Here is a 17,750-nt window from a genome sequence, read left to right on the forward strand (position 1 = left end):
GCACATTGAAAGGCAGGACGTTGTGTGCCCCTTCTCCAAGCTAGCTTTAGAATACATTCACTTTATTGGTATCAGACTTCACTCTTGTCCATGGGACTTTGCATACATTGAGCAACTAACCCGCATTTCGGTTACATTCATGTCACACTTTGGTCATGATTTAGCTCTTTGGTACCAGGGGCAAGCTTTGCTTGGTCAGTAGCATAGGGTGTTGCTGTGTTTATTGGGTGGATTCCATGGCCCAGACTGAATAATGTGCGGACAAGGAACAACAGGACAAGTGCTCTAGAAATTCTTGTCTGTGGGGCTGACATGACATGTCTCTGCTTTCCCTATTAAATGTTTCCTGGGCTGAGGCATGAGATCTCCCAGGCCCCTGAAGCCTGGAAGGGGTCAGAAAGCCAAGGCAGCAAGGCTAGAGGGCACTGCCAGGGAAAGTGACCCACATCTGTCCCCTCAAACATCAGTTCCTCTTTCCAGGGAGATGGGAGCTGTGCAAACATGGAATTCCCACATCTCACAGGTCTCTCCCGGGTGGAGACTTCAAGACGAAAAGAGGGAAGAGAGGCAGGGTATGTAGAAGGGCAGGAAAGCGGCATGTGTGTCCAGTGGCAGTGAAGAAAGGGGATAACAGACATCTCCCTTTCCTATAAAATAAAAAGACAGGAACTTCACCTACCTCTGCTATTTCCTTCCCATTTCTCCTTCAGCTCAAAGAAAGGTGTGGAGCTGAGAAATGGTCCCTAACCTGCACTCGGCACTCAAGGCTTTTCTCCAGAGCAGGTGAGACCTCTTTGCCTGGGCTTTGTCTGCCCTTTATTTCATGTGAAAGAGAAATGCGTATTTGCAGAAGGAAGCCCAGGGGCTTGGGGAACATCTTCACTCCAGAGGAGTAGGGAGAGGTGGTTCCACCAGCTGTGCCTGGGTTGGTCACTGAGCCTAGACAAACTCCAGCCCACTGGGAAGCTGGTTGTGGATGCTGGCCATTGGGTAGCCCCAGTGAGCCCTTTCCAGCCAAAGAGTCCACCAGGAACCCCAAGTAAGAACCCAGCCCTTCTCCCTCAGCCTCCATTGAATGATGCTCTGTGGCCAGGCAGATACCAAAGAATAAATGTATTAACATGAAGACTAATGACAAATGCACTGCAGTAGTAAGCACGTCATAGATACATGGAATATTCTCTATATCGTCTGAATATGGATATAAAATAAGTTATACTCATTTTGTTTTCCATCACAGTAGGAGCATAGCATACAAAGTGACTGGCTCAGTGGCCATGAAGCAAGCCAGGCGAGAGACCATGAAAGAGAATGTAGGGCATTGAGTACAGTGGGGATTTGCCAAGGACACTGCAGAGTCCCTGGGGACCCTCTGGGGAACAAGGCCCCAAACCTCTCAAGTTAGCCTTCTGAGAATGAGCATGAGGTCCCACTTGACAAGAGACAGTGGCTGCGTCTGAGCTGGGATGATTCAGGCAACTGGGTGGGAGGCAGAGCAGGGACAGGCACGAACAGCATCCAGCAGGCTAGCCCACTCTCCTGCTGGTGCTGTTGGATGTCTATGATGCTGGGAATATGGGGCGCAGAGCCAGAAGGCACGGTTTGCTTCTGTGACATGACAGATGGCCAGACTGATGGCCCACCAAATGCTGGCCAGCCCTCCTCCCTTGCCAGCCTGTCCTGGGAGGCTGCAGGGGGCCTGCATACTTTGCTTGTTCTCCATAGTTTGTCATTGGGTATCAATGCTGGGATCCTGCACACATCATAGCACAGACAAGCGTGTGAGGGTCTGAGGCCCTGGCTTTGAATCCTCTCTCCATCACGTGACTTCTGTGAGTTTCACAAGGTCGCCTAAACCCTTCTGAGGCTACTCAACCTCCTCATCTGCAAAATGGGAAGGCTAATGCATACTTCCCTGGGGCATCAGTGAGGGCCACATAGAATAATGTATATAAAGTGCCTAACATAGCTCCTGGCACGCAGGAGGGGCTGGGTAAATGTGAGTCAAGTATGAACATCTAAACATCATAGGCCAGGTGGAAAGAACATCTAACAAAATCTATGGACTAAAACCACCTTGACTGGTTTTCAGTAGACTACAGGACCATTTCCTCACTCTATCAATTTTTTTCTCTTCTCTCTCCCACTCTGGGATTCTTTAAAATGAAATACTGGCAGAGTTCAAAGCAAGGTTTGCCGAAGATGACAGAGGCTTAGATTAGGAAAGAACAGAGCTCCTGGGCCAATGTCTCTAGAAGATGCTTCCTTTCTCACCTCTCCTCCCTGCAGCTGCCCCCCCCGCCCTCAGATCTCCTAGCTCCTGAATGGATTTCTTATTAGGAAGCCAAAGCAGGTAGGGGAAGCACAGAAAAAGAAGTGAATTGTCTACTAAACGAAAAGTCTTTTCCATCTGCTCAGAGCCCGGATGTGGAGGCACTGGGGAATCTGGAGGCGGGTTGGCCATCTGTGCTGGCAAGTGAATTGCCTCAGGTCTCGTCTTTGGGGAGTGGCTGAGGAGAGGGGAAGAGGGATGGAGACTTAGGCTTAGACTCTGGGGCCTGGGAGTGCTCTTGTCCTTCTACTAATCCCGAGAACTTGGAGGTGTGCCCAAACAAGTATCAGCTGCAAACATGGGCGTCATGATCCTCTCTCACCTACAGAGCAATGTCAAGATCTGCATATGTGTGTGTGCATGTGTGTGTGTGTGTGTGTGTGTGTGTGTGTGTAGTCACCGCTCCCATCTCCTCCTCTAATACTTGCCTGTCTGAATGTCCCCCCACCCCATCACTCGGCAACTTTCCTCTTGGACGGGGGCAGAAGGTGGGCAGGCAGCTCGTTGGGCAGCTCGTGCCCCTCCAGCTTGACTTTGATGAGGTGGTTGGCCAGTGCAAACTCCTCGTCATCCAGCATGCCATCCTTGTCAATGTCGGCCAGCTTCCAGATCTTGCCCAGCACACTGTTGGGCAGCTTGGAGCGCACCATCTCCTTCTTGGCATTAGCGCCTGTGATCTTGCCATCCACCGGTGACAGGGTGTAGAAGATCTCGTCGTACATGGGCTTGTCCCTGGCCACCACCCACTCAGCATCATCGATACCTTCTCCAGCCCCCTCCCCATAGCCGTGCCCAAAGGGGCCATGCAGGGTGCCCTCGAACGCTCCGCCCTTCACCATCTGGATGGGCCGCTGTGACTCCTCCTGGCGCACTAGCACCATGAGCTGGGCAATGTCATGGGCCAGCATGTCGTCCACTACCTCCAGCAGCTTGCTCTTCAGCGGCTGGAACTTGCTAAAGTCCTGGGCCTGCAGCTGGTCCTGGGAAGAGGAGGAGAGAAGATGAAGATAGGATACAATGAAAGGAGAGCCCTCCATTTGTCACGTGCCTCCTATGAACACCAGAATGTTCACAGCTGATCCCTTTCTACAATGAAAGATGTGTAACCTAGAGGCTCAGCTGATGGACATCACGTGGTAATCAAAGGTATGAGAGAGGAGGGGAATAAAGGCCCACTGGGCTGATGATGGGATTTTTCAGGAGGGAGTAGAAGAGTTGTAGGGGCTGGGGAAGAAAGGGAAATTTAACAAGTATTGGCATGATCTATTTATTTCAATCCCCTTTAATGTCATTCCAGAGAGGAAATCATTACATTTCTCTTTAAGTCAGTTTTGGCTATTGAATCATGTCTCTTGAATGCTGTACTTCTGAGACTGGGTCATGTGGGCCTCTACTTTAATAAGGGTTATACTGTACTTGAAAATCACCACAAATGTCTTCATTACATTACCTTGTTCACTCCCCCAGTGCCCTTCTGAGGTAGGAAAATCACATTCTATCCCCACTTAGTGAAAACAAAAACAAAAACAAAACAGGGCACAGGGTACTAAAACCAAATCATAACAGAAGCCAAAGGTCATCCCCAAATTATGGTTCTTAATCAGGATGCTCATCAGAGTCACCTGAAGAGAGTTTTCAAAATACAGTCATGCACTGCATTACAATGTTTCAGTCAATGAGGGACCATACATATGATGAGGGTCCCAGAAGATAATAAGGGAGCTGGGAAATTCCTTTTGCCTAGTGACATTGTAGTCACTGTACATAACACAACGCATTATGTGTTGTGGTGATGCTGGTGTAAACAAACCTACTGCGCTGCCAGTGGTATAAAAATCTAGCACACACATTTACATAGAGTACATAATACCGAATAATGATAATGACTATGTTACTGGTTTATGTAAATATTTACTATACTGTACATTTTATCGTTATTTTAGAGTGTATTCTTTCTACTTATTTAAAAAAAAATGTTAACAGTAAAACAACCTCAGGCAGGCCCTTCAGGAGGCATTCCAGAAGAAGGCATTGTTATTACAGGAGATGACAGCTCCATGTGTGTTACTGTCTCTGAAGACCTTCCAGTGGGACAAGATGTGGAGGTGAAGACAGCGAAACTGATGATGCTGACCCTGTGTAGGCCTAGACTAGCATGGGTGTTTGCGTCTTAGTTTTTAGCCCACACAAAAATAAAAAAGTAAAAAATAAATTTTTTTAAATAGAAAAAACTTATAGAATAAGGATATAAAGAAAATATTTGTGTATAGATATACAATGTATGTTTTAAGCTAATTGTTACTACAAGAGTCAAAAATCTGTAGGCTGGGCACGGTGGCTCATGCCTGTAATCCCAGCACTTTGGAAGGCCGAGGTGGGCGGATCACGAGGTCAAGAGATGAGACCATCCTGGCCAATATGGTGAAAACCCCGTCTCTACTAAAAACACACAAAAAATTTAGCTGGGCATGGTGGCACATGCCTGTGGTCCCAGCTACTCGGGAGGCTGAGGAGAATCGCTTGAACCTGGAGGTGGAGGTTGCAGTGAGCCGAGATCGCGCCACTGCACTCTAGCCTGGCGACAGAGTGAGACTCTGTATCAAAAAAAAAAAAAAAAAAGTCTGTAAAGTAGAAATGTTAATTTATTACTGAAGAAAGAAAATGTTTCTAAAAATAAATGTAGTGTAGTCTAAGTGTACAGTGTTTCTAAAGTCTACAGCCGTGTACAGTGATGTCCTAGGCCTTCACACTCACTCACCACTCACTCACTGGCCCACCCAAAGCAACTTCCAATTCTGCAAGCTCCATTCATGGTAAGTGTCCTGTACAAGTGTACCACTGTTTATCTTTCCTTACTGTATTTTTACTGTACCATTTCTATATTTAGATACACAAATACATTGTGTTACAATTGCCTACAACCTTCAGTATAGTCACATGCTAGGTTTGTGGCCTGGAAGCGACAGGTCATCATACCATATAGCCCAGGTGTGTGGTAGGTCCTACCATGCAGGTTTGTGTATATACATTCTATGGTGTTCACACACAACGACAAAATCACCTAACAATGCATTACTGAGGATGTGTCCCTGTCATTAGCAAGGCATGACTGCCCCCGAGGGTTTGACACAGTAGGCACAGGCAGGCAGGTGGGCATGCCGATTTTGAAAGAGCTCCCCTTGCCTTCACATGACAACCCACACCACACCATAAAAGAAATATCTTCCACTTTGCAGGTCTCTGCAATTGTGAAAGTTTTCGAATCTAGAACACCAGCTTCTCCATGGCTTCTAGAGGGTGATAAGGTGACAGCTTTCTGCTCCTGCCCTGGCTCTGGCCACCTAACTCTCCAGAGGCTGGGAAGAGGCCAGTACACAGGGTGAAGCACAGCTAGTTTGCTGCAGAAAAATGCAGAAAACACCCACAGCCTTCTAGGGCAAGTGTTAGCCTGGGTACTTCTCATCTCCCTCCTAGGGTGGGGCTGAGCCAGGAAGGCCTCAGGGCTGAAGGCCTCCTGGAGGAGGAGCAGACAGGGCCCTGTCTCCCACCCCTCAGAGCATCACGTCCCAAGGTCCTCCCACCTCTCGTTCCTCCTGCCTCTCCCAGCCTGCTCTCATGTAGGTGTGTTTGGTGGGCTCCCATGCAGGGGTCCCAGTATCAACTAGGGGGCATGGTGGGTGCTCCCATTACCCTACATGGACACCCGCACAGGACAGCTGTTTACATTGTGGATTCAGCATGTTGAACTGCAGAACAGAACAGCGAACTGGCAAACAAATGAGGTGAGAATCTTTGTTTTGAAAGAATTCCTCACATTAAAACTGGGGTCTTAGGGTCCCTTTCAAATGTTATCTTCCCAAATGTTTGCTTACAAATCATTAAATTCTTAACAAAAGCAGAAGTGAAGAGCTGAAGTGCTCCAAGTCAAGGACCGGGAAACCCGCAAAACAAAAGCAATGCTGGTTAGTGAATGGCTCGTGGTAGGTGGTTATACGAATGAATGGACACATGAACAAATTCCAAATACTTGGAACGTGTATTTTTTTCTTTTCCTTTTGCCAGATAGGAAACTAAAAATGCCTATTCAGGACTATAGTGATGTTATGAAAAACCTAGATTTAAACTGAGAAACTGATTCCCAAGCTAAAGATCAATACAAGAGCAACAGCATCTATTAAGTGCTTCTGTGGCTGCTATTTTTTGATTTTTCTAATTCCCTAATTTTTTTATTTTTTGAGATGGAGTCTTTCTCTGTCGCCCAGGCTGAAGTGCAGTGGCACAATCTTGGCTCACTGCAACCTCTGCCTCCTGGGTTCAAGTGATTCTCATGCCTCAGCCTCCCGAGTAGCTGGGATTACAGGTGCTTGTCACCATGCCCAGTTAATTTTTTTTGTATTTTTAGTGGAAGTTTTGCCATGTTGGCCAGGCTGGTCTCGAACTCCTGGCCTCAGGTGATCTGCCCGCCTCGGCCTCCCAAATTGCTGGGATTACAGGCGTGAGCCACTGCGCCTGGCCTTTAATTCCCTAATTCTAGAATCATAAGAAGTTGCAAACATTGTACAGAGGGTAGGTGCTTTGTGCTCAGCACCCACCTCCCTCTGCCCACCTAATGATTTGCTACTGTGTACTAAGGGCATAGTCTGTCTGGCTTTGTGCTAAGGGCTTTGCAAAGATTATCTCACTGATGCTCACAACACCTGTATAAGGCGTGATTCTGTAGCTTCAGTTTACAGACGAGGAGATGGAGGCTCAGAGGATCCAGTCAATGTTGTGGTTTCCTGCTTGGACCTTTGGGCCCAGCTCCTGGCTTTTCTTCTTGTGGCCTATGTGAATGCTACACTCAGAAAATGCTGAGACCTCTGGTTCTTCTGTAAAAAGGCAGATGAAAAATGCCTCCCTCTGAGGAGTGCTTTGGGGAAAGCTATAAGAAACCATGTGTGATGGCCACTGGCCCAAGATAGGCACCTGCAATATGACCCAAAGATGACGAGTTCCCGTGTGCACTTCTGCATCCCCAAAGCTTGTGTCCCAAATTGCTCATAAGGGGGACCTCGGATGTAAACTCAAGCACTTTAAGAGCCTGGAAAACCTTGGTCAGGTGACCCATCCACTGCACCAGAGATGGTAGGGATGTCAGGCCTGTGGTGGCCGTGAATAGAGAAGGTCATTAACTGGAGGTGTCAGCCCCCCAACATCATCTAACACACCTGCACCACTGGGGCGGTGGGCTCCGTGTTTCTCCCCAGGCCCAGACACGGCCCCTGTTGGGCCAGTGATGGCCCAGCTGGGAGTGCAGATCCCGGGCCACCGCCTTGCCTGCAGATTCTGGGCTGGGTTCTCCCTGGGGGGCTCCAAGAGTGGCCTCCTCCATACTCAGGCTGCTCAGCCAGCTCTTGGGACACTGTCCCTTGTCTTAGAGCCCCCAACTCTCGCTACCTGCATCCTCTTCAGATTGGGGAAGTCCCCAGGTGAGATCTGGTGCTCTCGCTCAATCCGGCTATAGATCTCGGCCAGGTTGTTCACCAGCTCCTTCTTCTTGTTGTCCTTCCCGAACACCGAGGGCATCTCCTTCTTCAGAGAGCTGATGATGTAGGCATGGACCTGACAAACAGGGCCAGAGAGAAGCCTTCACATCAAGACCCTGGACGGTCCCTTCCTTCTAGGATGGCTCTTCCCCTGTAACCCTCCCACCTCCTCCTGCTCCAACTTCTGAAATACTTTCTACCTCTACCCTCATGCCTCCACGTTGCTTGCAGGGCTGGGCTGTTTTTCTATGTTATGCGGGCAAGGTGAGGTTGTGGGGAGCTATGGTCAAGGCAGGGTGAGGTGGTCATGTTGCTGCTACTGAAGACAATACCAGCAGCTGACATTTGCTGAGCATCTCTGAAGGTGCCAGACACTGTGATAAGGGCTTTGAGATTCTTTATTTCACTTTATCCTCCAACAACCCCTTCATTTTACAGATGCAGACAGAGGCACAGAGAGACTAAAGGCCTTGCCAAGGCTGGGAATCCCACAGACAGTAAACAATGGAGTCAGTTCCAATCTGGCCATCTGACCTGAGAGCTTGTAACCATGGCTCCCGTACTGTCCTGCCCCTTGGTGTCACACACATGATGCACTGGCTGTTGGAGGCAGTAACCCTCAGCTCCTGCAGCTGACCCCAAACTCTCGGCCCCTGCCCAAGCTGCCCACCTCCCAGGGGGCTGCCTCACCTTGGCCAGCCTGGCCCTTTTGATGAGGTCGTTGAGCTTGCGCAGGGCAGCATTTCGGGGCAGACTCTGGATGTCCCTGAATAGGTCCTGTTCCTCAGCCTCAAAGAGCTTCCGGTTGTCAGGGATGAGGAGGGGGTGGGACCAGAAGGAGCCGATGTAGACCCGGATCACCTCTGGGGTGTTCACGATCTTCCCCAAGGACCACATGAGGGCCCCGTACACCCTCATCAGCTGCTGTGTCTCGATCTGGTCAGCTTTGTTCAGCACCACCCGCATCTTGTCCTCGTGGTTCTTGAGGGCTTTGATGACTTCTGAGAACTCATCAGAGATGTCCAGTTTGTGGGCATCGAAGAGCAGAATGATGCGGTCAACCCGCTCGGCAAACCACTCAAGGACAGCTGCAAAGTCATACCCTGCCGGCAGAGGGACAATCAGGGGCTGGGGCCTTTGGGGTATAGGGTAGGGGTTTGGAGAAGCAGTCGGGTGTGGTAGAAATAACACAGTCTTAGGAGTCAGATCTAAGTTTAAATCCTGGCTCCTCCACATTTTAACTGTTTGGACTCCAGCAAATTACTCAATGTCTCGTAGAATTTTTTTCATCTAAAAATACTATTAAATACTAAAATAATATGAATACCTAATTAATAGAACTATGAAGATTAAATACTCTTAGAATCCAGCACTTAGTAGGTGCTCAGTAAATGCTAGTTACTTTTTTTTTTTTGAGACGGAGTCTCACTCTGTCACCCAGGCTGGAGTGTAGTGGCACCGTCTCTGCTCGCTGCAACCTCTGCCTCCTGGGGTCAAGCGATTTTCCTGCCTCAGCCTCCCGAGTAGCTGGGATTACAGGCATGTGCCACCATTCCTGTCTAATTTTTGTATTTTTAGTAGAGACAGGTTTAACCATGTTAGCCAGGCTGAGTCTTGAACTCCTGACCTCAGGTGATCCGCCTGCCTTGGCCTCCCAAAGTGCTGGGATTACAGGTGTGAGCCACCGCCCCCAGCCAGCCACTGCGCCTGGCCTAGTAACTCTTATTAACATCATTATTTCCATAAGGCACAGCCACTATCCAGCTCCCCTATCCATGCTTACTGCATTTAGCAGCCTGCTAGAAAAGAAAGTCTGGACACCTAATCTGACACAAAGACTCAGAAATTCTTTCTAAGGTCTGAAAACAATGAAACAGTAAAAAGCAGATACTGATGATGGTTCAGACCATGCCTATCACTGGTCTGGAAGAAATCTGCAATTCTTGTTATAAAAACATCTTGTTCTCACTCAGGCTCTTTCCTTTGTAATCAGCTGCAGCACAAAATTCCCAACTCTTGAAACCACAAGGGGTTTCTTCCTTAGGATGTGACTGGAACTCTGGCCACCTGCACTTTGGTTATCTAGCACTAAGCTGCTTTAGGTCAGACTGGTTACAGGAGCCCCACAGAAGTTCTGCTCAATCCCAAGTAGCTGTGGATTCAGTAGGGGCTGAAAGCAGGAGGGTAGACCAACAGTCTATACATTCACTGACACCCAGAGCCCCAGTAGGTCTTACCTCTATGTCTCAGGCTCCTCTTACGTAAAATAGGAAGACAAGAGATAAGGAAGTGGGGCTCAGAGAAGTCAAGTGATTTGTCGAAGGGCACACAGCCCATGAGCAGCAGCAGTGGCCTGAGGATGGAAGTGTCAGGCTTTCCCATTCTGAGTCTCAGCAGGGTTCTCAGCCTCTCCTCCTGCCACTCCCCCGTGGCATACCTCTGGCACCGAGGTAGGAGCTCTTTCTTGGGTACTAAAGTGACCAACCATCCTGGCTCCCCATAGCACAAGGGTTCCAAGGCGACACACACTGGGGACCCAAAGCTCATTGCCACCATCAAATGGGAAACCAAATCATTAGGAAAAAGCCTGCCCTGCCTCACAGAGGGAGGCTAGAGACCAGGCAAGATCATCAGGCAACTGCCTTGTGAGTGAGTCAGACTTAAGAAGCTCTGATTGTCTGTAACAGGGGTCCTAACTTAGCCTGCATCAGAATCCCCCACAGGGCTTCTTAAAACCCAGATGGTTGGACTCCATCCGCAAAGTTTCTGATTCAGTAGGTCTGGTGCAGAGCATTTCTAACAAGCTTCCAGAAGATTCTGATGCTGTTGGCCCAAGGGCCACACTTTGAATATGACTGGCCCATAAAAATAACAATAGCATAGTACTGACCTAAGTACTTTATAATCATTAATTCCTTTAATCCTCACAATGACTCTATGTAGGGTCATTAGACACTAATATCAGCCCCACTTCTCTGAGGAGTAACCAGAGATACAAACAGATAAAGGAACTTGTCTAACGTCACCCAGCTGGCAAGCAATGGGCTGGGACTCAAGTCCAGGAAGGTAGCCCTGGAGTCAGTGCTATGAACCACTGCACTGAGTTGGCTTTCACTTTCAAAGGCTGTCATTTCAGACTAAGTAGCAGGCATCGATGGGGTGGGGGATGAGGATGAATGGAGCCAACGGAGCTAGGTTTAAAAAGCCTTTCCCCCACCATGTGGCATCTAGTGAACACCCAGTGGGGTACATATTTAGGACATGTGGAGGCACTGCCACAGGGGGTAGGGGGATGGGATCAGCATGGTCGGGAAAACTTGCTGCCCTAAAGCTTCCTGGGGGAACCCTGTAACGTTTTTCTGGTGGCTGTAAGAGAATTCTAACAAACAAAGGAAGGCCAAACCCTCCTTTGGTTACCTGGATACTGGTACTACTCCATTTTCAACTCCTCTGTCTTTGGTAAATGAAGTGGTTCCAAGCATTCCCATTCGCATGTGATCTTCTCCAAGATCTGTCAGCTGCTCAATTAATATACAGCTCCACTAACACATGAGTCTTCTCCCCCTGCTCCTGTGGCATAGACCTATGAGGCTATGAGGCTACGAGGAGCTTAGCAATCAATGGTCCAACTTCCTGATTTACAGATAGGGAAACTGAGGCTCAGGAAGGGGCAGAGCTGGCCTAGTACCTGGAGATATCCAGGTACCATCCTGAGGATAGTCCCTGATGGGTGCGTCATTGAGGGCCTGGTGTGAACTAGATTTTGCCTTCTCTTTAGAAGACAGGTGCCCTGTCTCGGCTCAGAGTCAAAGCCAAAGAAAGCGCTTCAGAGGCTGCTCTGCCCAGTGGGCAGGTGCATCATCAACCCTCCCTCGGAGATGTTCACGCAAACTCTATGAGTTAAGTGACTCAGCCAATACCACCCATGAGACACGACCCCTAGCCTCCAACTCCAAGTTCAGTGCTTGCTGCAGACGGTAAGATGTTCATGTCATTATCTCATTTCACCCTCACGACACGCTCTGAGGCAGGCAGTGTGAGGAGTATCGTTCTCAGTTCCAGGGGAGGAAACTGAGGCTCAGAGAGGAGAGAGTCAAACAGCTGGCGAGTCGTGAGGCCAGATGACCCAGCTGTCAGCCATCCAGCCATTCCGTACCTGGCCGCTCCCTGCCTCCCTCCCTGGCACGCAGGCACAGCCAGCTCCTCACTGGAGCCCCGGAGGCCTAAGCATTCCCACTCTAGGTGAAGCCTGCAGCCTGTACTACTCCCCTCCTTCCTACATCCCTCTGTCCCTCCTTCCCTCCTCAGGGATGGCTCCAGCCTATTTTTATCTTCCCTTCAGCACAGCGCATGGCAAGGCTGCTGTCACCTCCCAAAGGCAGTCCCTCAGAGCTGTGGGTAGGGAGGGGCCACAGGGCTAAGAAAATCCCCAACCCCCACCTCTGCAAACAGCTCACAGCAGCAGGGCAGCAGGGCCCCTCCACAACTCCCTGCCAGGCCTCTGGCCTTCTGCTGCTCCTTATTCCCCAATCTGGATTTTAGCTGTGCCAGTGCAGGTCACACGAGGGGCTGCTGGGAGGACCAAGACTGAGCTGCAGCTCCCTCTCACCTGTTCAGCAAATCTCAGCCCCAATGCATTTGCTCAATGGCCCAGAACAGGCTAAGGCAGCCAGGGCAGCCAGTGTTGAGTCCTATGCTGACAAGGTAATGGAGGTTTATAGAGGGTGAGAGAAAGGCCCAAGGCCATGCAATGCTGGGGGTCAGAGCCAAGACCTGAACTCCAAACTCAACTCTTGCACTGTAGCCACGCCTCCACCAGGCTGGGGAAAACAAAGACACCAGAGAAGCTGCAGAGAAGAGAAGAAGCTCTGTCCCTGCAACTTTGCTGCAATCCCTGATGACACCAGCGATGTAAGAGAAGGCTGTGTCTGCAAAGGCTGAGGGGCAGCAATATGTCCATGCTGCCAGAACAGGATAGACCCCTGCCCATCCCTGTCCCTGCCCTCGGTGGTCTTGTAGCATCATAAAAGCTCCTGTTCTGCTCTTCAGCTCACTGAAATCATCCTCGGTGCACTGGGAGCTGGATAGGGCAGGGGCAGCACCTCACCCTTCTGGGCTTCCCCTGCACCCAGCACGGTGTGTGGCACACAGCAGGTGCACTATCAGTATTTGCTGAACGGAACTGAAATGGGAGCCCTGCTCCACGTTTGGCATCTGGGAAACAGTAAATGAGGAGTCTCTGGGCCTCAGTTTTATGGTGGAGGAATCGGTGACTCAGTCGTAGGGTTATTGTGAGGATCTAAACAAACCAGAGGATGCAGGTGAAACTGCTGAGCTGTGAACTTGGCTGTTCTCATTACCCTGCTGTTTTTTGTAAAGCACTCCTTCTAAGCCCTAGTTTCTATGAGATGGGATGTGCTCTGTAGGGGTCACCAGAGGAGCACTGGCCTGGGTGAGCCCACCTCTCGTTTCTGCTTAGCCACTAATTTACTGTGTGTCCTTGGGCAAGAATCTCCCCTCTCTAGTCCTCTGTCTCTTTGCCTGTCAAATCAGGGGATTGAGCTGGACAACCTCTGAGCTTCCTTTCTCGGTTCACAATTCTCTGCATCTGAGACCAGAGGTGTGAGGGTGGGGAGTACAACAGGATGGATGGAGATTAGCTACAAGGGACCCTTTGCAGGCACAGCAAGAGAGAGAGGCTGCAGGCTGCTGTTTTACAGGCCTCGGGGATGCCTGTGTGAAGTCTGCCTCTGCCTGAGGACAGGCCAAGGGCTTCTGGGAACTCTTTCTATGATTTTATAAGCAGAGGCCTCCTACTTGCTCTGGCAAGCTGCTATCCAATTACAGACTTAGTAATGCCAGAAGCTTCCAGCCAGGTGTGGCTATGAAGACCTTGACCATCAAGCAATGACTCCATGGGTTGCTCTGAAGCTCAACCTCCCTGCTCCTGGCTAACCCCGAGCCTGTGTCATCTGTAGGGTGGATATTTAGTTGTTCACTTGGCCTGGACTTAGGTGCAGATCTAGGAATGGCGGTATCTCGAAGGTATGGACTGGACCCAGTAAGAAAAAGGGTATGGTATAGGATTAGCTTTCTCATTTATTTGGCAAATCTGAACCTCAATTTTCTCATCTGCAAAATAGGGATAACAAATGACTGAATGAGGGGTCTGTGGTAGAGCTGAATGAGGGCTCTGTGGTAGAGCCGTGGCAACAAGATCTGACAGCACAGACTCTGCCTCGGCAGCTGCGGTGAGTGCCATGGCCAGTGACAGGCCCCCTTCCCCTCTCTGGTCCCAGCAATGGCTCTGAGACCCACAATGGTAGCTCTTGGGCACCTGCGGCAGCCCAAGGGTTCATGAAATATGGACTAGTGAGTGGGAGGAGATTCAAGCCCCAAGAGACAGAGCAGAGAAGCTGCCCTTCCTGGACTTCATAGCACAAGTCTGCTGGCTCTAAGAGGTCTAGTCAGCCAGCTCCAGGCCTGGGGACTGGGCAGCCTGCAGGGATCTGTGGTCCCCTCCAACCCGAGGCTCCAGAGGACTGGAAAGAAAGCACTTTGAAGTAATGCCAGGCAGGAGGAAATCAATCAGACAAACACAGTAAGGAAAGCCACCCCTTCCTCACCCGCCGGCTTCCTTCGTGGTCTGACATGCAGTGCCTGGGCCCTCACAGGGCAGCATACTTCTTCGGGTTTCCAGCCACATGACCTCATTCGCTCTTCATAATTCTCTGTATCCCAGGAGGTAAGTAGGGCATACACATCTTACAGGACAGGGAATCTGGACACAAAGAGATTAAGGGGCTTGCCCAAGCTCACACAGCCAGGTGGTGGCAAACTCAGGCCTGGAACCCAACTCCTTGACTTGCAGCCCACGTTCTCTTTCTATAACAGCTCACAGCCATGTGAGCCTGAAGCTCAGAAGCTGAGCCCTCAAACCAGGCACTTACTTGCGGTGGGTACATACAAAACCCCATCCCTCCCCAAAAAAATCTCTGTCAAGATTTAAAGACATTTGAGCAAAAGAGGAATAACGAGGCATCAATTTCTAAAACGTGGGAAGAGTTTGGCTGACAATGGGGAAGAAATGCCACATTAGATGCTTCCCAGAAGTAATGGCAAAGAGCGGCCTGAGCAGATGGTTGGCAAGGCCTTTTGAAGGGCGTCAGGACTCGGCTGCTCTGCCCAGGCATGGGAGGGCCCGCACAGGCGTGCCTGTACCGGCACATAGTCTGGGAAGACCCAGAGGCCTTTAAGTGCAGGCTCTGCTCCAATGAGGGTGCCCTGGATGGGCTAGGAATGTGAGGCTGCAAGGATCAGCCCAGACCTGCCAAGGTCTGAGCCCTAAAGACCCCTAGAGGAAACCTGGAGATGAGAGGTTTGCCCTCATTCCTACCCTCTGTGCTCTTCCTGGGCAGGTGATGATAACGTGCTGAGAAGCCACTGGACCAGGAATAGGAAGACCAGAGTTCGCAATCTAGATGTGTGATCCGGGCAAATTTTCAAACTGCTCTGGCCCTACTGAGCTCACCTGTGCAGGAAGGGGCCTGTGGGGAGGAGCTTCAAGCTGTGCAGTCTGTGACGTGAGCACAAAGCCCCGCCCTGCTTTCCTAAGGTGGCGCCTGTGGGGATTTCTAGCTGGGAAGCAGCCAGGAAATGCGGTTCCTAAGCTCAGGACACTCAGCCTTCTGGAACCCTCCCACTCCTGCTGCATCCTCACTTCTTCCCAGTAATGAGCCAGGCTGGGGCACATCCTGCCACTTCCAGGAACCACCTCCCTGTCTTCCTCTCCTGGCCACCCCAATGCATCTGCATCCAGAGACAAGTGCTGGCCCAGGACCTCCCAGAATCAGCTTCCCGGGCACCCCACCCTTCTTCCCACAAGACATACCCCGCCCCAGGCCCAGTAGAGGTTCCACACCCTGAGCAAGGATGACCCTTTGCCGCCCTAGTCCAGCCTGGGGCCCGAGTGCCGCTTCCTGTGAAGCCTGAGGTCTTGGAGCCCTGGGAAGCAGCTCACTTTGCAGAACAGGCAGTCTAATATGGCCAGTAGGGGCCTCTGTGCTGACTTGATAACCATGCCCCTTTTTATCTGGTGAGACACAGCCCTGCGCCAGGTATGAGGCTCAGTGAGCAGAAGGTGGGCTGAGTTTCAGGCTCTAGACGCCCTCGTCTATGACATAGTTGGCAGGACTATCCCAGGGAGCGAGGGTGTCCGGTCCTGGCCTGGGCTGGCTGGAGTAAGGCGAGAAGCATCCAGTCTGCTCTGTGGCCAAACCCAGCGCTCTTGGAGCCCCAGGCAAGAGGCCACGAGAAAGCAAGTTTGGTTCTATGCACCCATTTGTGTGTGTGTGTGTGTGTGGGGGGGGGGTTGCTGTGGGGAAGAGGGGAGTTGTGTATATGTGCGGGATATGTGTGAGCAGTGTGTATGCATGTGTGGGTGTGGGAGTGGGTGTGTGTGTAAAAGGAGGTATGGGTGGGGGAGGTGTGTGTCAGTTTAAACTGGAACTATGTGTTCTAAGGCCAATTGTGAGAAAGAAAGGGGTGGGGCTCTGCACCCTGGAAACTTTCATCGTTTGGGGTACCACAGATAACTGAGGGTGTCTGATGCCCTTTCCCCAACTGTCCTGGTCTCCTCAGGGTGCTGAGGTCAGCACCGCCCCAGGCACCAGCAGCCCAGTTCTAGCTCTTGTTTTTAACGCAGGCTGCTTTTGCCAGCAGCTGCATTTACAGTCTGGAATCAGGAAAGCAGAAAACAAACTGGCCTGCAAAGCCACTCCTGGGGCCATCATTTCTCCCAGAGGTAGGGGGACCTGGTGCTTAGTTAGTGTGGGGTGGGAGGCATTAGGAAGTGCAGGCAAGAACACCAAGGGCCTAATTTGCTTAAGGCAGTCACTGGGGTCCAAAGACAAAGGCAGGAGAGAGGTAGTGAAACCCTGTCTCTACTAAAAATACGAAAATTAGCTGGGTGTGGTGGCGCATGCCTGTAGTCCCAGCTACTCAGGAGGCTGAGGCAGGAGAATCGCTTGAACTCAGGAGGCAGAGGTTGCAGTGAGCCGAGATTGCGCCACTGCACTCCAGCTTGGTGACAGAGCGAGACTCTTTCTCAAAAAAACAACAACAACAACAGCAACAACAACAACAACAAAAACAGAAACAGGAAAAGAATAGAATAGGATAGGAACTGAGGAAGGCAGGAGTCTCTGGGAACCAGCCTGCCACATACAGGTGCACAGGCTGTGCACTGCACAACTACAAGGGAAACTATTCACACAGATTACTCTGGGATTGTATGATAGGTGGTGCCAACTGACAGGGAGGGAGGGAGGAAGGTAGCTTATGGTGATCCAGACCCAGGGCTATGGCGCGTGTCTTCATGTGGTCTATGGACCCCACAAGATGGCTGTGTGGTGCGTATCATTACCCCTTGTTACACATGGGGACACTGAAAATGTGACTTGTTGAGACACACACAGTTTCTAAAGCCCAGAACTCTGAATACAGTGTCCTTGGAAACTGCAGAGGCTGGAGTCCTGTCTGGACCCACTGGTCAGGCTACACTGGCCTTGCAGGTGCAACTCCCCCACGGAGTTCACACTGGGAAGGGATGGCTTTCCCCTGCCTTCCCGGAGGAGTCCTGAGCTGCCTGAGTGAAACAGCAAATCCCCTTTAGGCTTAAACGCAGGGTGAACCCCAGATGAACCACTTGGGGTTGGGAATAGGTGGGTTAGGAGAAAGGGTGTGCTCCGGGAAACAAACCAAAGCAAGACAGAGAAACCGCCCGTGCTGTCCCTCCACAGGGCCCTGAACAGGGAGCCAGGTGCTTACAGCGTGCGTGCTGGCTGGAAGGAGGGAGGCTCAGACATCCCTATTTTCCCAGGCCAGGGGTTCCA

At 50.7% G+C, this 17,750-nt stretch overlaps 1 protein-coding gene across 1 annotated transcript in view; it reads right to left on the reverse strand.

Annotated features, from left to right (window-relative positions):
- Window positions 1-1,098: 1,098 nt before the first annotated feature.
- EHD3 (EH domain containing 3) overlaps window positions 1,099-17,750 on the reverse strand; it is a 36,918-nt gene continuing 20,266 nt past the window's right edge. The window contains 3 exon segments of the mRNA NM_001131576.1: window positions 1,099-3,312; window positions 7,769-7,933; window positions 8,548-8,960. Coding sequence (NP_001125048.1) covers window positions 2,785-3,312; window positions 7,769-7,933; window positions 8,548-8,960 — 1,106 coding nt within the window. The 3' untranslated portion in view covers window positions 1,099-2,784.

This window comes from Pongo abelii, chromosome 12 (genome assembly GCF_028885655.2).
Source record: "Pongo abelii isolate AG06213 chromosome 12, NHGRI_mPonAbe1-v2.0_pri, whole genome shotgun sequence".
In the NCBI taxonomy this organism is placed as follows: Eukaryota; Metazoa; Chordata; class Mammalia; order Primates; family Hominidae; genus Pongo; species Pongo abelii.